Genomic DNA, 24,767 nt, shown 5'->3' with positions numbered 1-24,767 from the left:
ACAGATCCCCTCTACTGGGAGGGAGCCTGTTCCTGCTGTCTCCCCTGATGCTGTCTCCACTGGTGCGGAGGCTGCCGCTGAAGTTGTCGTTGTCGCCGTTGGCAATACAGTGGCTACTGGTATCATCCTTGCCCCTGCTGGTTCTGCTGCTGCTAGTTCCATTGGGGAGGGAGGCGTGGCTGGCACAGTTGTTGTTGTTGTTGATGTTATTGTTGTTATTGTTGATGCTGCTACTCCTGTGTGTTACACCCTTATTGTTGGTGACTCCATTGTGCTCCATGTATCTGTAAAAGACTGTGAAACCATGTGTCAGTCGGGTGCTACAGTGGAGGACATAACGTACACGCTGCCACGCTTGCTGCCAATCCCCCCGCGCCTTTTGTCTCTTGATTGTTCACGTTGGGGGGCCAGCGATATCAAGGTTGAACAATTAGACAGTCTGGTAAGAGCTACTCTCAGGCCCTCTGTTCTAGGTGTTCCCTATATTGATCATTTCATGTTGTTCCATAACAGACATGAACTGTAAGTAAAAGTAAAGTAAGTAAAACTTTATTTATATAGCGCCCTTTACAGGAGTAATATATAACTATATAAATATCAATAAAATACAGTTAGAGGAAACATAAGAAAAAATTAAAAAGAATAAAACATTAAAATGGGCTAAAACAACAGAATAGACAACACAAAACAAAAACCTCTTAAAAATGAGGGAGCGGTTTTCATGTTTAGGGGGAGGGCGTTCCAGGGCCTTGCGGGGCTGTCACCGCAAAAGCTCTGTGTTTTTAGCCTGGTCCTGGGCACCACCAGGAGCTCCGGGGTCGGACATGAACTGTATAACAGAGATGGAATCCATCTAAATATGGAAGGAGTCAAGTTGCTCTCATTGAACATGCAACTCACACCGAGGTCTGTCCTGTGGGTGACGTCCACCCCTACGTCCCCCGTGTCCCCTGGGGGCCCTGACTGATGCTGCTGACGTCCAAGCCTTCCTACTATAGACAGACACCGTGATGTTTTTATTTCAGAGTAGAAATATTACAGTTATATTTACAACCTAGGATGTGAAGAGCCAGTGGATTTAACAGTGGAAAACAAAAAGCACAAGAAACTATAGTCACAAAACAAATCTAGTTATGTCACAATTGTCACTGGTGGAACTGTTACCTTTTGATTTTTACAAACCAGGACATTGTAGTGATTTGTTGGTTTGGCACATTCATGGTTAATCATGACATCACAACATCTCTTTGCTAAACAGCTTCAGGGTAAAAACTCCAGTCAGAGAAACAAGATACACTTCATATGTGTAGCAATGAATGTACAGGAATAACAGACAGGCAGACAGACAGCCAGGAATAACAGACAGACATGAATAACAGACAGACAGACACGAATAACAGACAGACAGACAGACAGACAGAAATAACAGACAGACAGACAGGAATAACAGACAGACAGACAAGCAGGCAAACAGGAATAACAGACAGACAAACAGAGTGACAGACAGACAGGAATAACAGACAGATATACAGAAGGACAGACAGGAATAACAATGAATGACAAACAATATTTATCACACTGTCCTGGCAGATAGTTCGAAAAAAGAAAGACAACCTGAAATGAGACACTTTCTTGGTGTAAATGTCACGACACTCTTTGCAGCTACAGGATATACATGTCTGTCAGCTCAGTAAAATCAATAAACTTAAACTACATGACTTTGAAGTTATTCATTTGACATTTGTTTACAGTGCAGTTTGATTTTAGAAGGTGTTTCTGGTCTAGGGAACTGTTCATCTAAGGGTTTCTGCCTGTCTAGAGAACTGTTGTCCTAAGGGTTTTTGGTCTAGAGGAATGTTGGTCTAAAGGTTTCTGGTCTAGAGCAGGGGTTCTCAAACTTTTTTATACCACCACGAGTCCGACCCCATTTTATTTAGGATTTTTTTTGGCGACCCCACACTTAACGCGTAATTTCAACGTGGAATTAAGGAATATCAAAATAAAAGCAGTGTTGAACTTGATCATGCATATTTATTAGACAATTTTATTACAGCAGTTATCGATACACATTTATAAAACTAGGCATATTTAGCCAAAATATGTTGCCAGAACAAAAAATAGATAGACAGGAGAGGATAAAGGGGATTGTGGGAGAAGAGAAAGGAAGGAAGAGGGACACTTTGGGAATGATGGAGGAGTGAAAAGAGAGATAAATAGAGAGACAGAGAGAGAAAGAAAGAGAGAGAGGGGGGGGGGACTAGTGAACATGGATGAGAGGAGAGGAGGCAGAGAGTCCTTGACCAAAGACACAGAAAATCAATCTTTATCTCGGCAGCAGTGCAATGAATCCGTTTCTATAGAAATAGTCTATTTATATCAAGGTCTCCTATTGGAGGAGCTGTTATCAAATGTCATAGAAGGTCGTTGAGAGCAGGAGAGGAGATATGAATTCTTAAAAAGGTTGTGTCACTTTAGACATCTTTGTGTTCTGGTCAGCAACATTTACATTTCAACATTACTTTCAACCCAGCCTGTTAGAGAGGTGATACCAGCCTGTTAGAGGTGATACCAACCTGTTAGAGGTGATACCAACTTGTTAGAGGTGATACCAACCTGTGTTAGAGAGGTGATACCAGCCTGTTAGAGGTGATACCAGCACCGCATGGCTGGCACTGAAAGTGTTAAGACTGAGATCCTGTATCAACATCTTCTGAACTTCTCCTTTAACTCGTTGAGCCCCTTCCGGTAAATTAGGCCTAGTACGCCAGCGCTTTAATCAATGGGAGGACGGGAATATTTGCGAGTGCTTAAAATATATCTTAAATTATGGCTATGGGTCTAATACACCTGTCGCTTATCAATGAGTTGCTTGCAGTCAACATGTATGAAACGGATATTTTTTTCATCTGTACATTTCCGTTTTATACCATTTTGAATACGAGTATAGTTTTGGAGATTTCTAGTAATTCCAGAGAAAGACGCGATAATAGCCCTTTACTGGAATACACAAAACACGTTGTAATTTTTCGGCTGATTTATGAATAGTTTTCAAATAAACGCTAGATTATCGATAGTATATGTGTCCTTATGCACGATACAGAAGCGGGCTGAAAAATGTATTATCCGTGCCAGCACCAACGGCACACACACACACACGTTGTGATTGCTGTGAAAAAAACATCTGATTAACCCAAGACTGGTAACATAGATTCCTTACCTCACATCTGATGTTCTGCAAAAAGATTAATCCTATTCCTGATTGCCATTCCAAATATTGATCGCGTTTATTGAGCCAACGTTATATCTCCAAAACACATAATCTACGCTGCTCTGAGTGTCCCCAGTCCATCTGTTCTAACGATACTGTATGCCCGAGAAGGAAAACCGGATTTATTTTTTTATGCACATCCCGTCAATCAAATGATGTGCAATACCATCCGGGAGACGATAGGCGGCGGTATTTGCCCTTTTGCGAGCTCAGACCCATTCCCAACGATAACATCAGGTTGGATGGATGAAAATGAATGGATATCGCTAATAAAAGAAATAACGATTAAAACCCGACTATACTCGTGATTGGCGCTCAAGCGATGGAGCTAACCCGACTATCATGGTTGGCGCTGAATGAGTTAAGACGGAGATCCTGTATCAACAGTCTTCCCCTTCGTTTTCATTTGGCGGAGAGAATAATTGTTACTGGATTTAAACTTTTCAGACACCAGTATTTAGATGCAGTAACATTAATTCCACAATGAAGCGACAGAGAAGGTCAAAACACCAGCTTTTATTGTAGAAAAGTAACGATGAGTCAACAGGAACACGTTGATCTGTTCTGCATAAGAACATTATGAAGCAGAGCTGATAGAAACACAACATTATGAAGCAGCGCTGATAGAAACACAACATTATGAATCAGAGATGATAGAAACACAACATCATGAAGCAGAGATGGTATAAACACAACATTAGGAAGCAGTGATGATATAAACACAACTAGGGATGTCCCGATAATTTCTTTTGCTCCCGATCCGGATCATGTGATTTTGAGTATCTACCGATACCGATCTTTCCCGATCCGATTATAATTTTTTTTCTCCCATCCCAATTTCTCACATTATATTCACCCTGAATGTTGACGTTATCCAGGTGAAAAGTTAACTTCATTCAAGCGAGGCATTGCAACCGGAGTAATCTAAAAACTCTGCCTCCAACCTGCTGCTTCATGAGAGCAATGGCGCCATCGTCTGTAAAAATCAGGTGGATGCAAGTTCTGCAACTAGTGGATGTCCCTCATCCTTGACATAAATCATTTGATGTATAATTCATTTGATGTATAATTAAATCAAAGGAAATGCGTTTGTTTTGACAAAAGTCTTCTGCTCTGTGACAATAAATAAAGGAATGATGATATGCAATTTAAAACCAAAACTAAGGCCTCAGTATGTTAATCTGTAGACCGTTTTCGCCTAAAGGTACATGCCTAAGTAAATGGAAGATTGCTCCACTTCTGCAAGGTCAATTTGCATGTTCTTGGTATCTAGGAACATCTAGGGACCTGGGGGTATGTATTTCCAGTGTCAGAAATATTGTGTCTGTTACTAGGCTGAGTAAATTGTAACGAATAAATTAATGATTAATGATTTTGATGATCAAAAATTGATAAATTGTCTGACAAAAAACCTAAGCAAAATGAACCGCGGGAAGATGATTAAACAGAAGGATTTGTAGATACAGTAATTAATGATAATCGACTTTAATTATAAATTCATATTTGACCTTGACCTTATTATGGCCAAATCATACATCTATGGATAGGGAAAATGCTCCTCTTTCCAATGGCAGGGTTGAATCTGGATTTAGTCATTTCTTGCAGTTTCTACGATAATTAGCATTTTCCAATAAATTTGTATTTCCGATAAAACATATAAAACATCGGTAAAAATGAAAATATACACTTTGACTACTGTTTTTGATAGGGTTATGGTCTTTACTCTTGGCTACAAAAAAATTTATATTTAAAAACATTGACCTCTTAACATCCAAGGGCCCACATGTGGACGATTCTTTGCCGACCTCTAGTGGCTCGGGTGTGCATTTCTTTTAATGCAATATATAGATAGAATTAAAGCCCTATTTGTTGCCTGTCGATTGCCCTTTCAGGTGACAAAATCCGTTCAGCGGTTCTCGAGTTACGTGCCGATATGTGAGGCGTGCCCCAAAGTACGCAAAAGTACACATTACCACCCCCGACTCCCGGGGCTCTAGCTCCGTCAATCATTTGGCGATCTCGAAAATCTTTGCACAGGGTTGTAGCCAATGAGTGTGGCTTTCCAATGATACCCCATGATATGATAATTGGGGATCTAATATGGTCTCTATTGATCAATTTATGATAAAGAAAAGCATGGTCCCGCTATAGGGGGACCTTAAGGCTTAACAGGTTAAGACGTGAACATGGTCATGTTTGTTAAAAAAAAAATTAAATTAAAAAAGGGAATGCCGATATTTTTTTCTCCCCCCGGGGACATCCCTAAACACAACATTATGAATCATCATGAAGCAGTGATAGAAACACAACATTATGAATCATCATGAAGCAGTGATGATAGAAACATAACATTATGAAGCAGTGATGAAAGAAACACAACATTATGAATCATCATGAAGCAGAGATGATAGAAACACAACATTATGAAGAGCTGACAGAAACACAACATTATGAATCTGAGATGATAGAAACACAACATCATGAATCAGAGATGATAGAAACACAACATCATGAATCAGAGATGATAGAAACACAACATCATGAAGCAGAGATGATAGAAACACAACATTATGAATCAGAGATGATAGAAACACAACATCATGAAGCAGAGATGATAGAAACACAACATTATGAAGAACTGATAGAAACACAACATTATGAATCAGAGATGATAGAAAAAAAACATCATGAAGCAGTGATGATGGAAACACAACATTATAAATCATCATGAAGCAGAGATAGAAACACAACATCATGAAGCAGTGATGATAGAAACATAACGTTATGAATCATGAAGCAGTGATAGAAACACAACATTATGAATCACGAAGCAGAGTTGAATCACACCGATCAGTGAGATGGCTCAACGTTAGTTCTTTTAGAAAAATACTTCTAGGTCAGAGAAGAGAACTCCTGCACTCCGTCCTCAGGTCCTTGTTTGAATAAAGCACAGTGTGGAGGAGCTCTCTCTTCTCTGATCTGTGGACATTTCCTCCTACGCACCTGTCTGCAAGAGATTGAAGGTGTGCGTGACTTTTAAAGTCAAGAAAGATACTTTTTAAACATCACATCATCTTTAAACACCACATCATCTTTAAACACCACATCATCTGCATAGAAAGACACTTTATGTTCTTTACAACATAAATGAAAAAGTTTGTCAAATCCAAGACTCACCTGACTCAGCAAAAACTAACAAGAACACAAGCTTATTTATTGCAATTATTGTTCATTACGCTGGGAATCTAGTTCCACAGACGCTTCTTTCATTTCAGAACAAGCTGCGATGAGGCACTGGACATCACCAGGCCCTGCTGAGAGCAGAATTTAACTAGTCGTTACTAAAGTCTTACTTAAAACTTGTAAAAAGAAAAAAAAAATAAAGAAAACGCATCATTGGATGAATGAAAAGACAATCAAACAGATTAAGATATAAACTGTGTAGATACTACACACCAACACACAGCAATGCTGCTCTGACATCCATCAGAAACACTCATTACAGGAGAAAACTATTAAAACCAACATGTTAATGAAATAAAAGCGTTTACTAAGAAAATAAATGTAGACAAAAGCTGAAGATGGCAGACGGGCTGTTCTGGGATCAGGATGTGGAGGAAAAGGCCTCTGTGGTTAAAACAACAAACAGACCTGATAAAAGATCACAGCTGGACCCATTCATATTATTAAGACCCAGATTAATGTCCTATTCTAGTTCCTGGTAGGGCTGTCCCCGATTAAGGATTTGGATGGTCGACTAGGATTGGCCAAAATTTGCCGTTAGTCGACTATTTATTTTAAACTTTTTTTCTTTTTCTTTTTTGTTATCATTCCATTTGGGCTGTGGGGGTGCTTAATGTCTGAAGGAGTCGACTGAAGGCTTCTTGTCCTCTGCAAAAGCATGCAATTGGTCCACTGATGGATACATCTTGATATTTGTCTAGTCTAGTGTGTTCATTAGATGGGTGAAATCCTCTTTCAGTGCCTGTTTTCTTAGGCAGTTAGCCTCTGGTATGCGTGCCATTAGCTTTTTTCTTTTGGAAAGAATGAAAAAATAAATATATATATACCGGTATATATATATTTTTTTATTATATTCGACTAAGAGGTTGGCCAGTCGACTACGGCTCCTTTCGACCGATTAGTCGACTAATCGATGATTAATAGGGGTCAGCCCTAGTTCCCGGGCTCCTACGTGATCGCCATGGTCTCCACACCATCTCCAAGACATTGACACTCAATAGAGTATCTTCTACTATACAGCAGGACGTGTCAGTGGCTCTGTCTCTCAGACACCACGTCCTGAAGGCGTCTCAGCAGGATGTCCTGACTGCCGTTGTTCTCGGGACACGTCCTCTTACTGGGCGAGTCGCATGTTGATGACATCATCAAGTCCCCCTCCATGTTGAACGCCCTCTTCCTGCTGACGGAGCCCTGGCGAATCATCCGGTTGATGTCCGATAACTCCTGGAAGAACAGAGTGGGGCGTGGTCAGCTCTATATATTATATATATAACTAGTGGACACAAATGGGCGTGGTCAGTTCTATACACATGTGGCATGCTCTATCACAATCAGTCAGATGTTGCAACAGCACATTTCCAGAAAGAAAGTGGAGGATTCATGTCAACATCTTGATTTTTGGTAATTTTTTAAGTCTTAGCTTTCAGAATTAAGTTACAATTAAGTAACAATTTCTTTTCATTAGACATCTTTTTAGGAGATTTTTTATGAGAAATATCTATACTAAACACAGTATTAAGACATAATTTACAGATAGGCAACAGGCAACAGTGTGTAAGGTACAAGTCCTAGCCACTGAAAACAAAAACAAAAAACGAAAAAACAAAGTTTTGACTGTCTCCCTCTATAAGTTAAATTTATAAATAAGGTCTAATGTCAAAGTCCTCATTGAGTCCTGTTGGTGCCATAGTTTTAAGATACACACAGGTCCATTGAAAGTGGAAAAAGGTAAAGAAAGTGATTTCGGTATGGTACAGCAAGGCAGTGGGAATGAGCCATTAGAGGGACTTAAATCGATCCTGTAGGTGTACGAGTTGGGCGACGGTTAGTGTGCATGTACCTTAACCCATTGAAACCAGGAAACACATTTGTGTGTATATGCAGGCTATATAATGCATTTATAGCAGGCGTTTTGGGTCTAAATGGGTTAAGAGGACCCATGTTGATCCTGTATGAGTTAGGGTTAGTGTGTGTGTACCTCAGAGGGACTTCTGTTGATCCTTTATGAGTTAGGGTTAGTGTGTGTGTACCTCAGAGGGACCTCTGTTGATCCTGTATGAGTTAGGGTTAGTGTGTGTGTACCTCAGAGGGACCTCTGTTGATCCTGTATGAGTTAGGGTTAGTGTGTGTGTACCTCAGAGGGACCTCTGTTGATCCTGTATGAGTTAGGGTTAGTGTGTGTGTACCTCAGAGGGACCTCTGTTGATCCTGTATGAGTTAGGGTTAGTGTGTGTGTACCTCAGAGGGACTTCTGTTGATCCTGTATGAGTTAGGGTTAGTGTGTGTGTACCTTAGAGGGACCTCTGTTGATCCTGTATGAGTTAGGGTTAGTGTGTGTGTACCTCAGAGGGACTTCTGTTGATCCTGTATGAGTTAGGGTTAGTGTGTGTGTACCTTAGAGGGACTTCTGTTGATCCTGTATGAGTTAGGGTTAGTGTGTGTGTACCTCAGAGGGACTTCTGTTGATCCTGTATGAGTTAGGGTTAGTGTGTGTGTACCTTAGAGGGACCTCTGTTGATCCTGTATGAGTTAGGGTTAGTGTGTGTGTACCTTAGAGCAGGGGTTCCCAAACTTTTCAGGCCGGGACCCAGAAAATAAGGCGTCAGAGAGCCGCTGCCCAATGCACATCGTCAGGCTTTTTTTTTTTTTTTTTTTGCCTGGTGACAGATTTTTTAAGCCAAATATCACTTCAATCCTATTAAGTTAGTTCAAGTTAGTTATTCATTTATATGTGCTATTTATGAGAGGGCTAACTTGTTGCAAAATAATAATGATAATAATAATAGCAGCCTCATTAAAATACTATTGTTGCTTCGGTTGTTTTCAGCGTTTTATGTGCATAATCTGTTATTTAGTTTGAAATGTTAGTTGAAATAAGTAGATTTTTCGTTTGTTTATTTATTAAGTTAATATAAAACCATATAGTCACATTTTAGAATACAATAGAATAGAATTTTAGAATACAACTAGAAACACTGTCCTGGCCTGCTTCTAAGTTCAGTGGCAAAAAAATAAATAAAAATAAAAATCTTTTTTGGATTTTTTTTTTGTGTGGAAATCATCTCGCGGCCCTCCCGTGGCTGCTCGCGGCCCACCTTTGGGTCGCGACCCCGACTTTGGGAACCACTGCCTTAGAGGGACTTCTGTTGATCCTGTATGAGTTAGGGTTAGTGTGTGTGTACCTTAGAGGGACTTCCGTTGATCCTGTAGGTGTACGAGCTGGGGGTGAGGCAGGAGGAGGAGCTCTTGTGAGGAGAGACGTAGAGAGAGTGTCTCTGAGAGATACGACGCGGAGAGAGGGGCTGAGAACGCATCGAGGGGAACGGAGACAGAGGAGGGACATCCATCTGGAGGAGGAAGAGGATGTTACCACGTCAACATGATTCACTTGACCTTTGTAGGACGGATAGCGGTGTAAACCCTCAGCAACATCAGTGCAACTTGACATTTATCTTCTGGCCGGGCCGGGGACGACCACAGGGATTTTCTCTGTGAACAGGAAATATCATATGCGATTTATGTATTACAAAAATGTAAAAGGCTTAAAGGAACACGGCAACATTTTGGGAAATTAGCTTACAGTCTTCTCCAGAGAGAGACAAGAAGATAGATACCAGTTTCCTCTCTGTGCGTTCAGTAGAAAGCTATCTGGCTGCACGTTAGCATAGCTTAGCACAATGAATGGAAGCGGACATGGCCGGTTAGCCTTCAGGAGAGGTGTTAGTTGGACAATGCCTAGGCTAACCTTGGCCATGTCCTCTTCCATTCATCGTGCTAAGCTAGGCTAACGTGCAGCCAGATAGCCTTCTACTGAACGCACTGAAACTGGTATCCATCTTCTTGTCTCTCTCTGGAGAAAATGTTGGTGTGTTCCTTTAAGTCTAATTTCTAGAGCATGAATGTCTCTTCCCCTTGCTGTTAAAGTTACACAGAGCAGCCTTAACCAGGCTAGGAGCTCAGTGAGCTATGTCTGTTGTCATGGAGACATGGAATCACCTGTGTGTGTGTGTGTGTGTGTGGTGTGTGTACGTGTGTTACCCTGTTGTCATTGGTTGCGTATCTGAGAGCGAAGCTCTTCATCCGCTGAATGAAGACCGAGTTATAGAACTGTATGAGGTCACCGCGCTCCTCCTCTCCTGATTGGTCAGAACCTGCCTCTCCAGCGCCCTGATTGGATTTCTCTGCAGCTGAGAGAGAAAGAAAATGGGATTGGATATTCAGAAATAATAAAACAATCAACAAACTAATAATACCAATAGCAGAATTATATGTACAATAATGAAGATATTAAAAGATTACCATATTGACCTGAATATAAGACACTTTTTTTAAATGATTTGTAGCACAAAGCCAGTGATATCATATGCAAGTAGACATTGAGAGGAACCCATAGACACCAAACCTGTCCTACTAGCTTATCAGGGGGGGGGGGGGGGCGAAATAAGTTTAACTTTCTTTACTGCAACACATCCAATCACTAGAGAGAATTGAAGACCACCTCACTTTTCCAGGTGTAATTTGTGGCCAAAAGAATATTCAGGTCAATACAGTAATGAAGCAAATGAGGTGGTTTTATTCAGGTCAACACAGTAATGAAGTGTATGCTGTGGTTTTATTAAAGTCAATACAGTAATGAAGTGTATGCTGTGGTTTTATTCAGGTCAGTATGGTAATGAAGTGAATGAGGTGGTTTTATTCAGGTCAACACAGTAATGAAGTGAATGAGGTGGATTTATTCAGGTCAGTATGGTAATGAAGTGAATGAGGTAGTTTTATTCAGGTCAATACAGTAATAAATGAATGAGGTGGTTTTATTCAGGTCAATACAGTAATGAAGTGAATGAGGTGGTTTTATTCAGGTCAATACAGTAATAAATGAATGAGGTGGTTTTATTCAGGTCAATACAGTAATGAAGTGAATGAGGTGGTTTTATTCAGGTCAATATGGTAATTAAATGGTTCTTACAGTCTCCTCCTGAGGCCAGATCCACCTCCATGTTTTCATCTGAACCCTGCTGATCTCTGGACCTGCAACACAGCAACACACTACGATACACCTACACAGACACACAATGAATAAGGACATTGAAAAGAAAAAAGGAAAAGAAAAAAGAGAACAGCCAAAAGAAAAACAAATAAACAGGCAGCTGGTCTCAGATCTGTGGGACATATAAGATAAGATAAGATAAGATATTCCTTTATTGATCCCCTTGGGGAAATTCAGGCATCATAGCAGCATGGGGGATGGGGGGGGGGGGGGGTAAAGGTAGTAAAAACAACACAAGCAGTGTAAACAAATAAGTCAATATAATTTACTATCTAACTAACTGAAAAAATACAGTATTCACAGTGTCACATAAGGTGCAGTATGCATAAGGTAGTGTTATAATTTACTATCTAACTAACTGAAATATACAGTATTCACATAAGGTGCAGTATTCACATAAGGTGCAGTATGCATACGGTAGTGTTATTGTCCTCCTTGGGTTCCTATTAGTTCTAGTTGGATGTCTGGCCGCAGTCCCTGCCCACTGTTGTGGAGCCTGATGGCCGCTGGTATGAAGGACTGTCCGAGGTGGTTAGTTGAGTGTCGGGGGGGTATGAGTCTGTGGCTGAACGTGCTTCTCATCTTGACTAGCTCATCGTAGAGGGGGTGGGAGGGATTCTCCAGGATGGCAGCCAACTTCCTTCTCATCCCCCTCTCTGCAATCACCTCTAGTCTGACCAACTCGACTCCCACCACAGAGCTAGCCTTCTCTTTTAAATATTCCACAAATGGAAGGTGTGCCTCAGGGCTCAGTTATGGGTCCTGTCCTTTTTACCCTTTATATTAATGATATTGTTTCTGATACAATGTCCATTTGTATGCAGACGATACAATAGTGTACTGTATCACTGCCACTGTTCAGTTGGCTACTGAGAAGCTGCAGCTTTCTTTTAATGGCCTCCAGGAAGCTTTTATTGTTCTAAAAGTCTTAATGCCAGTAAGACTAAATTGATGCGGTTTTCTAGAGGTGGAAATAGTGTTTATGACCTCTTGCATTGAATTAAATGTTCATTTAAGTTTCATTTGCACAACCTTGCCTATAAGCTGAGACAGAAAGTGGGCTTATTATATTATATATAACAGAACCGCTTTCCTATTATTAATAGGAGGATTGTTGAAGCAGTTTCAGACTATGGTGATGCAATTTATAGGCATGCTGCAGCTTCAACACTCTGCCCTCAGATTTATCACTGGGGACAGATATATTTACCATTGTGTCCTTTATAATAAGGTAGGTTGGCCTTCTCTTTCTGACAGGCACAACAATCATTGGTATTTGTTTATTTTTAAAGCTCTTATTGATAAGCTACCTCCTTATATCGCATTATTGTTAGAATGGAATTTTGGAACCTACTTGACCCGTTCTAGTGACTGGCTGGTTCTTGAGCTCTGAACGTGGACGGACCATCAGCCTATTCTTCTATTCTTGCTCCAACCCTTGGAATGACCTCACTCTATAGTTGGAAGTTCTTCCAACATTTACTGAATTTAAGAGAATGATTTCTGATCACTGTGTGTCAACTTGTGACTGTTTTTGTCATTTATTTAAATTTGTATTGTGTTATGTGACTTTGTTTGTTTATTTGTCTTTCCTTGAATGCAAACTTGAATGTAAACTCGTTGTGAGTGAAATAAAGGTTTGAAATGAAATAGAATGAAATTAAATCTTGTGTCACTCACTGCCTCGTGGTCGCTTGCTATTATTCCTTCTGGCCACCAGACCTCTGAATTCAGGTCAAGTAGATGCTAAGTATTAAACCACTTCATCACAACATCATTAGAATTAGTTTGAATGAAAGGCGGTTAGGTGGCCGAGCGGAGATTGCGTTCGTCACCAGCCCCGGAGCTGTGAGCTGGATTCGCCTGTTCGAATCCAGCTCACAGCTCCGGGGTTGTCATCAGCTTGGCTGGCCGTCTGCACTAATACAATTGGCTGTATTAGAGGGTGGGAGAAGCTGGCGGGGTGGGTCCGGGTCGTTGTAAACAGCGACTCCTACAGTTCGGTCGGGGCGCCTGCTAAGCGCGGATTGGACTTGAGGGGGATAGTGTGGTCCTCCCACACGCTACGCCCTCTCAATGAGAATCCGCGCTGCCAGGTGAAAAGAAGCGGTGATTGGCTGGACGTGTGTCGGAGGAAGCACGTGGTAGCCTCCACTCTCCCAGATGATCTGACTGTGGGGGGTAAGTGCGCAGCGACCAGGAAGGGACTGGGAATTGGCATACGACTAACATTGGGATGGGAGAAAATCGGAGGAAAATGGAGGGGGAAAAAGACCAATAAAAAAAAAAAAAAAATTGTTTGAATGTTGGAGTATAAGTGAAGAAAAACAGGAGCCGTCCTTCCCTGCGTCTGCTCCATGCAGGGTGGAACCCAAGTCCACTTTTTTTTTGGATCTACTTTTTCTCCCATTTTTCTCCCATCCCAATTTCGTATCGTCCAATTCTACCCTCCCCTGTCTCGGACATTGTTAGGCCATGCCTCCCACAGGCCGGCTGCAATGTGGACGAAGCCTTGCATCACGTGTCCCCTCCGGTACACGAGGAGGCAGCCGTGGCATCTTTTCACCTGCACAGCGCGATCTCTCAGCGGCGGGGGTCTGCGTGGGAGGGACACGCCGCCCCCGTTGCTTCCCGATTCTGCTGCGCAGGCACACCAACCGACCTGTAGGAGTCGCTGTCCACAACGTCCGATCCCCACCCACCAGCTTCCCACCCCCTAATACTGTGTATGAGTGTGTGATGGTGTGTGTGATGTGTGTGTGATGGTGTGTATGAGTGTGTGTGATGGTAGTGTGTGATGGTGGTGTGTGATGGTAGTGTGTGATGGTAGTGTGTGATGGTGTGTGTGATGGTAGTGTGTGATGGTGTTGTGTATGAGTGTGTGATGGTGTGTGTGATGGTGTGTGTGATGGTAGTGTGTGATGGTGTGTGTGATGGTGTGTGTGATGGTAGTGTGTGATGGTGTGTGTGATGGTGTGTGATGGTAGTGTGTGATGGTGTGTGTGATGGTGTGTGATGGTAGTGTGTGATGGTGTGTGTGATGGTGTGTGATGGTAGTGTGTGATGGTAGTGTGTGATGGTGTGTGATGGTAGTGTGTGATGGTGTGTGTGATGGTGTGTGATGGTAGTGTGTGATGGTAGTGTGTGATGGTGTGTGATGGTAGTGTGTGATGGTGTGTGTGATGGTGTGTGATGGTAGTGTGTGATGGTGTGTGATGGTAGTGTGATGGTGTGTGTGATGGTGTGTGATGGTAGTGTGTGATGGTAGTGTGTGATGGTAGTGTGTGATGGTGTGTGTATGAGTGTGTGTCTTACGTGGCTGCTGGCCTGTGGTTGGCTGCGGTAACACTTCATGATGTCCTGGAAGGTATGTGTCTCTTTAGTGATCTAGAGAGAGAGAGAGAGAGAGAGACAGAGAGACTCTGTGAACAGCTGCCTGCAGTAAGGCTACAGAGGTGACGTGCGTCTGTCTCTAAGAACATAATTCCACCATGAACAGACTGAAATGAGAGACATTTGAACAACATTGTAATATGAATTATAATATGTAGGGGTGCACCGATATGAAAATTGGCCACCGATACCGATTGTTCAACTAACACAATCGGCCGATACCGATACTTGTGGCAAAAAATAAGTATTTGTAATTTTTATTTTATTTTTTTTAATGAAACTACTATATATTTGTATGTGTATGTTTGTATTTGTAGGCCTCTTTACTTACTTAAAAAAAGGAAACATCAAGAAATATGTTTATGGTATCACTACCACTCTCCCAGTATCGTCTGGCGGCCTGCAGAGGGATACTATTTTCTCAACCAGAGCTTTCAACCAATGCAATGGAACCATTCTGGCGGCCTGCAGCGGGATACTATTCTCTCAACCAGAGCTTTCAACCAATGCAATGGAACCATTTTGATTGACAGTCGATTCGGCCAATTACGCCACACCGCTAGCACCCACCTCCTGCTGTTCTTACCACCAATCGGCAAGCGTTTATTCATTTTCTACTTCGGGGCATGCCGCCATTGATCTGCTTGCGAGAATGCGAGTCAAACTCAGAACCACAACAAGCTAATACATTAGCTGCCCGGCAGTGCCCGCCGACCAGCGCGCTCCACAGGATGGCCAAACGAGACACAATGATTTTACTGCAACAAATGTTATAATAAAACAAAGCCTTTCTATACATTTGTCTGGTTGAAAACTGTATTTGTGTCATTTTAACAGCAGATACTTTCTTAAATGCCATCCTCCCGACAGAGCGGTGTTGATGGGGAGCTCTGATGGGTTCGCTTGGTTGTGTTATTAGCATTGAACAGCTAACCGAAAGCTAGCGTTAACTAATGTTAAAGGTTTAGCCATAACGTTACGTTGGCTAAAGTTGGGGCTATTCATAATCCAGCAATAATGGCTGCAGACCTGCAAGCAAAGTACAGCAAGTTGGCAAAGGAGTATTCCAACATAATCACATTTTCACCAGTAACGTTAGTCTTCTGCCTCCCGGTAGCTCATGCTAGCTTATGTTAGCGTCGTCACTGAGCGACCACCTCGCGTACACAATTAATGACATGTTGCGGACAGCCATATCGGTGACAATGTTTAGCTTTTAGTGCCAAATGATAAGAGTCTGAAGCGGAGTCTCAAAAGAGAATGTTGAATATTTAGTAGTAACTTTGATGCAGTAGCTTGTGTGTGTGTGGGGGTAGTTGGGTACGGAATGAGCAACGGAATGGAACTGAGCTATGAACGGACTCGGAGTAATGCCTTGCCGCTATGGGTAATAATAATATGCTGATGTTATTGTCCGTGTAACACTAACTATATAACGTTAATGCCACAAAACGAATGCCTTGTTAATCATAAGTAGTAACTTTGATGCAGTAGCTTGTGTGTGTGTGTGGGGTACGGCGGGCGTTGTGCAGGTAGGTCGCGAGTGAACTTTTTTTTTTTTGCCTTTTGACGCTACACAAATTGATGGTTATTTATCGGCGACTGCTATCGGCACATTTGAGCTTATCGGCCGATAGCAGTCAACAAGGCACTTATCGGCCGATACCGATACCCGACCGATATATCGGTGCACCCCTAATAATATGTACATGTTATTACCACAGCATGGTGGCCCTAAACTGCTAACGAGAGGCGCTTAGGCTCGGGAACTCTCTCCCCCAAGACATTAGAGACACAGTCAAGACATTAGAGGCACAGTCAAGACATTAGAGGCACAGTCAAGACATTAGAGACAGTCAAGACATTAGAGACAGTCAAGACCCGTCTCTTCTCCACTGCCTTCTCTCAGCCCCCATGCTTCCTGGTGTGTTTGTGTTGTCTGCTCGTCTCACTAGCCCCTTAGCGTAAAGCCACTCTGAGCTCCAGAAAGGCACTATATATAGTATTGTATATTGTGGGTAGTACCATTTACCAACAGGGCTGTGCTGTGGCTGGTATTGCGAGCAACGTGGCACTATGAAGGAAGGAGTCTCTTGAGCCGTCGACTTCACACTCGGTGGGTGTATTGCCGACGACCCAAGGGAGGGCAGTGTCGAATGTGGTGCTATTCGGCCAGATGGTGGGGCTATAACAACAAGCGTCACGTTTCGCGCATTCTGCACGGGCACGTTTTGAACACGATGCTGCAAGCAGTACCACCAGGGGCAGAGCAATCGTCCGGTTCAGAACGGGAACGAACACTCGCTACAAACAGCCACACTGTGAACGGGTCAGGCACTACATTGGTTTGTCTCTGTCTCTTTGTGTGTGTGTGTGTGTGTGTACTAGGGATGGCACCGATCCGATACTCAGTATCGGTATCGGGCCGATACTGGTCAAATTCACAGGATCGGATATTGGAAAAACAGGAAGTATTTTCCGATCCGATACATGCCGTAAAGCATGTCATCAAGTGAACAGTATTAAGAAAGAAAGAGGTAAGAAAAAGGCAAAACAGCCTGTGGTGTTATGTTAATGTATGCGTGCTAATACGACACAGAGTACAGGCCACCGTACTGGGGTCACGGACAGGTACGCAGGGCAGAGTAGACTAGGAGCGGATAATGGTGGAGCTACGGAGCTAACAGCTAACAATAAAGACACTCACAAATACAGAGGACTCACGTGTATACTTGTGGAATAACACGACACAGTCGAGTGTAATATCGGCAACGGAAGTATTTCTAGGGGTGGCAGCAACACTGGAAACATCAACACCACGGACTTAATTAAACACTTGCAGATTCATCATGGAAACGGAGTATGACGAGTTTATACGTGCAACGAATGCCAAGAGGAAAGGTTTTGCCACAACTAACGTCGCTGGAAACCATTCAGAAGTGCGAGAAACTCCCTGCAGACGGTAACAAAGCAAAGAAAATAACCGAATTTATAGTGCAGGACAACCAGACCCTTTCTGTTGTTGAAAATGTAGGTTTCGGACACTTATCCTCGCTTCATGTTGCCAAACCGGCATTTTATCTCTGACACGGCTATCCCAAATAAGTACAATGTTGTATTTATTTTTCAAATGTAGAGACCATAACCCTATCAAAACAGCAGTAAAAGTGTATATTTTCAGCACTACGTTTGTTTACCAATGATTTAAAAATCTCTGCGCATTGCACCGGAAAACGGGGGCGAGGACAGGAAGCCGTCATGAAATCGCTGTAGTCTTATTAACTTATTAACTAAAAGATTTGAACAAAATAAAAAGCAGCAGCATTATTGCATAATTCAGCAATGTATGCTATGTATTTATTCTTTTAGGGGAGTAGGATTTGTTTCACAGTTTTAGCATGATGTTGTATAGATGGCTAGGTTAAACACAGGGTATCGGCCGATACTCAAGGCTGTGATATCGGTATTGGACATGAAGAAGTGGTATCGTGCCATGATCCCTAGTGTGTACCTTAGATATGATGTAGATACTGCACAGCAGTAGTTGGTCGAGGTGTCGGTCTCTCATGAGGTCAGATGAATGGACCAGAGAATGTTCAAAGCAGGTCCATATCTTCCCCCTCAGCTCAGAGGAGATGTCCAGCTTCACACACAGGTCTCTCAGACGCACACTGGCCAGGTGGTACACCTGGCAGAGAGACGATCAATACAACATATCAACACGCCTGGCAGAGAGACGATCAATACAACATATCAACACACCTGGCAGAGAGACGATCAATACAACATATCAACACATTTACATTTCGTCATTTCGCGAACACTTTTATCCAAAGCGACTTACAAGTTCTGTACGACAAGTCAGCAGGAAGGGCACAACTTTTACAGCTGAGTAACAATGTTCATCAAACAGTGCTGAAACTTGGGTGCTGCAGTGATGAGTGCATATAGTAGTAGAGACATATTAGTCTAGTAGGAAGAGTGCATGATAGAAGACAGTAAGACGGTTATTATTATAAAAAAAAAATCATTTCAGATATTGATTATAGAAGTGCGTTTTTAGTGGATGGCGAAAGATTGGTCTGGTTTCGGCTGTCCTAACCGTCTCTCACCCGACAGAGAGATGATCAATACAACATATCAATACACCTGACAGAGAGATGATCAATACAACATATCAACACACCTGACAGAGAGATGATCAATTATACAGCATATCAATACACCTGACAGAGAGATGATCAATACAACATATCAATACACCTGACAGAGAGATGATCAATACAGCATATCAATACACCTGACAGAGAGATGATCGTTACAACATATCAATACACCTGACAGAGAGACGATCAATACAGCATATCAATACACCTGCCAGAGATTACAGCAAGTACAGTGATGAGTACAGTACACAGTAACGAGTACACAGTAACGAGTAGCTCTCCCTCACCTTTCTGAAGAACAGAGCCAGTGAACCGGAGCGCCGTGGCCGACTGGTTCCTGGTTGGGGGTCAGAGGTCACAGGCACAGAGATAGTGTGGCTGGGGGAGGCGGTCAGCAGGAGCTGGGTTGTGATTGGTCCAGAGGAGTCACACGGGCCGGGTTGGACCTGGATCAGTGTAATACTGCCACCTTCGGTCTTCATACCTGGAGAACACACACAAGCAGGCATGCACATACACACACACACACACCATCCAGTGTTAAATATGAATGAACCATTTGATTTGTGTTTCTTCATTCATTCATGAAACGTTTTATTCTTTTTTGTATTTTATTTTTTTTATTAATTTTTAAACAAACATATAAACAAACATGACAACACACGATAAGATATACAGGCATTAATTAACCGTGCACATCCAATGAAATCACCAATTAGTTAAATGTCTGATACAGGATAGACCCCCAATACCTGCTATTTAATACCCTACATACATATGCTCTAGCTCGTACCCCCGCCTCCCGGACCCCCCATTGGATAATCCATCCATTATCCCTCGCTCCTAACCAGACACTACCATTATATGCTAGCTTTTATTCTCTCCACCACTTCTAACCACATTGTCATTTTGGATTCATTGAGACCCAAAATTCTTGCTGTAGATATTTCTAGATAAATCACATTGAGATATGTAATAATCCAGACCTTCCGGCACATTTTTTTCGATTGAAACCATCGTGATGCTATCAGCTTTTTAGCCACTGTGATACCCGATAAAACCAATCTCTTTAGCTGTGGGTGTACTGCACACTCAAAAACATCATTCAGCAGTAATACAGAGGGGTGTACAGGTATATTCAGAGTTAAGAGATTTGATAATTGCTAGGTCACTTCTTTCCAGAATATCTTAACTGGTGGGCAGTCCCAGTACATGTGCATAAATGTCCCCTCGTCCCCATTTGTACATAAGGAGCATTTGGAGTCCTGTTTAAGACCCATTCTGTTCAGTCTTATAGGAGTCAAGTATGTCCTATGAATAAAGTTAAGATTTATTTGTTGATGGTCCGGGTTACGTGACGCAAGTCGAACGTTTGCCCAGGCATCTTGCCAATCAAAATCTTTTTCCAGGTCTGGTATATTCCTCCTCCAGACTGAGTCTAGGTGGAGGGTTTCATACGAGGACGTTAGTAATTGATGATAAAAATCTGAAACAAAACCTCTCGATGTCTCTCTTTCATAGAAGAATTTGTGGTATCTGTGGTGTACAATTGGTATCTTTAATGGAACACCGTGAGCCTTCAAACATAACAATAACTGTGTGTAAAAATAATATGTGGAATCGGTGAGATTACATTTTTTGTGTATTTCTTCATAGCTACAAAAACCCTGTTTGTTGAAAACATCTCCTAATGAGTGTATGCCTTGCTTTTCCCATATAGGGAATCTTATAAGTCGTTTTCCAATCAAGAGTGTTGTTATTGAATAAGGGAGTATGATTATGCCATTTATGTGGGTTAGAATATTTTTTTTGTGTTTCACGCCATATCCGGATCGCATGAGTAATTATGGGGCCAAATTTCCGTTTGCATTGCTTAATTGATAAATTGGTGTATGCTATGTCCTTCAGTCTATGTGGAGCTACTATATTTTCTTCAATTTTTTTTTTTTTTATTCTTTGTATTGTATGTTTCCTCATACTTTGTACCAGATAATAAAACCACTCTCCAGGTGATACCAGATAATAAAACCACTCTCCAGGCGATACCAGATAATAAAACCACTCTCCAGGCGATACCAGATAATAAAACCACTCTCCAGGTGATACCAGATAATAAAACCACTCTCCAGGTGATACCAGATAATAAAACCACTCTCCAGGTGATACCAGATAATAAAACCACTCTCCAGGCGATACCAGATAATAAAACCACTCTCCAGGCGATACCAGATAATAAAACCACTCTCCAGGCAATACCAGATAATGCTAAGCTGCTGAGCTGTTGTTCAGGTGTTTTCGAACTTGCAGAGGGATGCTGAGCTGTTGTTCAGGTTTGCTGTCTAACTTGCAGAGGGATGCTGAGCTGTTGTTCAGGTTTGCTGTCTAACTTGCAGAGGGATGCTGAGCTGTTGTTCAGGTTTGCTGTCTAACTTGCAGAGGGATGCTGAGCTGTTGTTCAGGTTTGCTGTCTAACTTGCAGAGGGATGCTGAGCTGTTGTTCAGGTTTGCTGTCTACCTTGCAGAGGGATGCTGAGCTGTTGTTCAGGTTTGCTGTCTAACTTGCAGAGGGATGCTGAGCTGTTGTTAAAGTTTGTTTTCTATAGGGATGTACCGAAATTTCGGCACCGAAAGTTTTCGGCCGAAAATGGCAAAAAATGGCCTTTCGGCTTTTGGCCGAAAGAGTTTTTTCACAGAAAATATATCACCGAAACAGAAACAACCTTGCGTGTTGTTGTGATGATGTTGCACTGTCGGGAGTCGCGCTGTTTCTATGTAAACTCTGCGCGCAACGCGTCCAATAAATGTGTCTTTAACATGCTTTTATATTAGGGATGCCCCGATCACGTTTTTTGCCACCGATACCGATCACTGATCGTCGTGAGCCATATCGGCCGATACCGATCCGATACCGATTGTTTTTGATTAAAAAGAAATTAAAAATTATTTTATATAATTTTTTTTTTTTTTATAAAATATATATATTATATAATTAGACTTGTACTTGTATTATCTGCGACTGCGAGACATCGCCACCACGCAACAAGTCAAAATGCTCACTATCTGCAAACAGCTCCACTGTCTGTGTGTACTCTAGTAGCCCAGCTCCAAAAAGGATTCTCCTGTGCTGCAGCGGGACCCCATTGGTAACGTTAAGTGCTTTGGTCATTTTCACATTCAGCAAGCCCTCAGCTCGAATACGCATTAAATCAATGTTATAAGACATTGATATCAAGAGCTATCTGTAGCTACTGCTAGCCGGCTAGATGACGTTAAGACAGAACTTTAGTTCAATGGGACATTTCGTTTTGAACAGTAAAAGAACGTCAGCTAACGCAAGCTAACTGAGGTATGAACATGAACTACTAGACTTTCTGGATCATTTGTTGATATCAGGAGCTATCGATAGCTAGCCGGCTAAATACCGTTAGACAATGCCTACTAAACGTGAATAGTTGACTGGGTAATTTTGTTTAAACAGTAACGATAGCTAGGTAGCTAACGTTAGCGCAGGTCGAATGCAGTGCACTACAGACTCGAGCAGAGGAGCCGCACCTCTTTGTTTACAAACTCTACACGGGGGCGGGCGGGGCTAGGGAGGAGGAGCAGCGGCAGTTTGCAGGTCCTGTGTGTCTGAGACAGACAGCGAGTGAGAGCTTCGCTTGATCGGTTTCCGCTATCGGCGAATATGACTAATTATCGGAATTCACAGATTGCATATTTATAGTGAGTATCGGCCGATATCGGTGGCCGATCGATCGGGGCATCCCTATTTTATATACTTATTTACTATATTATTTACTTTGCCCGTCGCGGTTAATCACTGAGTGATCTAGACTAATATGCATATTATTCAGAGCGAGAGGGGGGGGCTGTCTGTCTGTCGCGCGTCTACTGTGCCAAATTCAAGCGAGCACATTCAGCTGGGGACTAGAAAGGTGCGCTCAGTAGAGCACAGATGTCCGCTGCGGCAGCCAGAGAAAAGATGGAATTAATCAGAAGTGCTGAATAAATGTTTTATGGACCCATAATAGTGATTATTTAAGTTAAGTTTTGCCATAATCATATATTTTTCCATAATCATAATGTTCCACAACATTGGTAAAAAAAATCTATTCTATGAATCATTTTCGGCCTTTCGGCTTTCGGTTTTCGGCCAACTGTTTTCTATTTTCGGTATCGGTTTCGGCCAAGAATTTCCCATTCGGTGCATCCCTAGTTTTCTACCTTGCAGAGGGATGCTGAGCTGTTGTCCGTTGGCAGTATTGACCGTCAGGATGGTGGTTCCGATCTTCAGAGTTGCTCCAGCAGGGAAGGAGCCGAACGACAGCCTCTTGGCTGGAGACGCTACAGGACCGCAGGCTGGCGGGGGGTCGTCTCCAAACAGACGTCTCTTGGCGCTGCCCGCAGCAGGGGAGCTGTAACGGTCATGGACCGACAGAGGAGAGGGAGGTACGTCTGGGGAGAGAGAGAGAAAGAGAGAAAGGTTCATCGATAGCAAAACTATACAATTTATATAGTTCTATGACTTCTAGTTTATATAGTTTTATATATAGTTCTATGACTTCTAGTTTATATAGTTCAATTGACTTCTAGTTTATATACTTCTATGACTCTTTTTGTGTTTGTACTTTTCTTTATATTATATTGTATTTGTATCTATATACTTTAAGGCCTTGTCCAGACTAAAACGATTTTGATCCGTTTCGTTTTCGTTTTGTTTTAAGGTTTCCGTATCAGAAAGTACCGTCTTCAGGCTGCCAGAACGGAGTTCCGTGTGGCAGAACGATGCAAACGATCAAATACTTTGCCTAAAACGGACATGGCCTAAGGCTGCGGTTACATTAGGGCCAGAACGATTCGTTTCATTTAGCTTTTCAGAATGCTGCGTATTGGCAGGCAAGTTAGTTAAGTTAGACGTCGTTTTGTCTCGTGACCACCGAGTGATGTATATACATGTAGTACAATGCCAAAGCAGTAGGTGGCGATGTAGTTCAAACATGAAGGCCATTTTCAACCAATCAGAAAGGTTGAACGAGTCACTCCACATCCTGCTCAAAATCTCAGAAAGCCACCATCTTTAAATACCTCGCATGAGCCATTTAGCAACATAGCATTTATTTTTCAGCAAGAAACAAAGTGCAATAAACAAAAACGGATACATTCACTGTGTGTTCTGCCTCATTTGTTGATGATTTGTTGATGAAACAAAACTAACATCAACACAATTGACCACCAAGAGCGGAGTTTAGTCTCACAAAAAGATAGCCGATTTTGTTAGCTTACGTGCTAACGTGATTGGGATATGCCATTATAACAGTATAGCATTGTGGCTATCGTACATTAACCTAGTAATGAATGGATGAAAACGTTATTTAACAGATTGCAGAATGGGTACAATACAAATACGGCTCAATACAAACAATTGTTAAGGGGATGCAGACCAGAGAAAGACTTTCGTCTTGTTTACATCAGGGTCTCCCATTTTCAATTCATATTGAATTTTAAGTAAGGGTACAACTTGCTCCGTGCAATCCATTCTTTGTGGATCTAGCCCTCTGTGTTGACAATGACATCATGGTGTGACATCATCAACTACGGCAACTTAGGACGCTCAAACCTCAAACTCAAACCCATTACATCCCGCTCTCTC

At 42.1% G+C, this 24,767-nt stretch overlaps 1 protein-coding gene across 1 annotated transcript in view; it reads right to left on the bottom strand.

Moving 5' to 3' along the window:
- Positions 1–3,787: 3,787 nt before the first annotated feature.
- Positions 3,788–24,767, bottom strand: part of rbl1 (retinoblastoma-like 1 (p107)) — a 60,673-nt gene continuing 39,693 nt past the window's right edge. The window contains exons 15-22 of the mRNA XM_084316506.1: positions 23,342–23,572; positions 19,405–19,601; positions 18,463–18,639; positions 14,874–14,945; positions 11,478–11,568; positions 10,550–10,698; positions 9,694–9,858; positions 3,788–7,735 (exon numbers count right to left, since the gene is read on the bottom strand). Coding sequence (XP_084172632.1) covers positions 7,541–7,735; positions 9,694–9,858; positions 10,550–10,698; positions 11,478–11,568; positions 14,874–14,945; positions 18,463–18,639; positions 19,405–19,601; positions 23,342–23,572 — 1,277 coding nt within the window. The 3' untranslated portion in view covers positions 3,788–7,540. The remainder of the gene's footprint in view (positions 7,736–9,693; positions 9,859–10,549; positions 10,699–11,477; positions 11,569–14,873; positions 14,946–18,462; positions 18,640–19,404; positions 19,602–23,341; positions 23,573–24,767) is intronic.

The sequence above is a fragment of the Notolepis coatsorum genome (assembly GCF_963971535.1).
Source record: "Notolepis coatsorum genome assembly, chromosome: 6".
Classification (NCBI taxonomy): Eukaryota; Metazoa; Chordata; class Actinopteri; order Aulopiformes; family Paralepididae; genus Notolepis; species Notolepis coatsorum.
The sequence above is the reverse complement of the archived record's forward strand: the minus strand, read 5'-3'. Positions and strand labels throughout refer to the sequence as shown.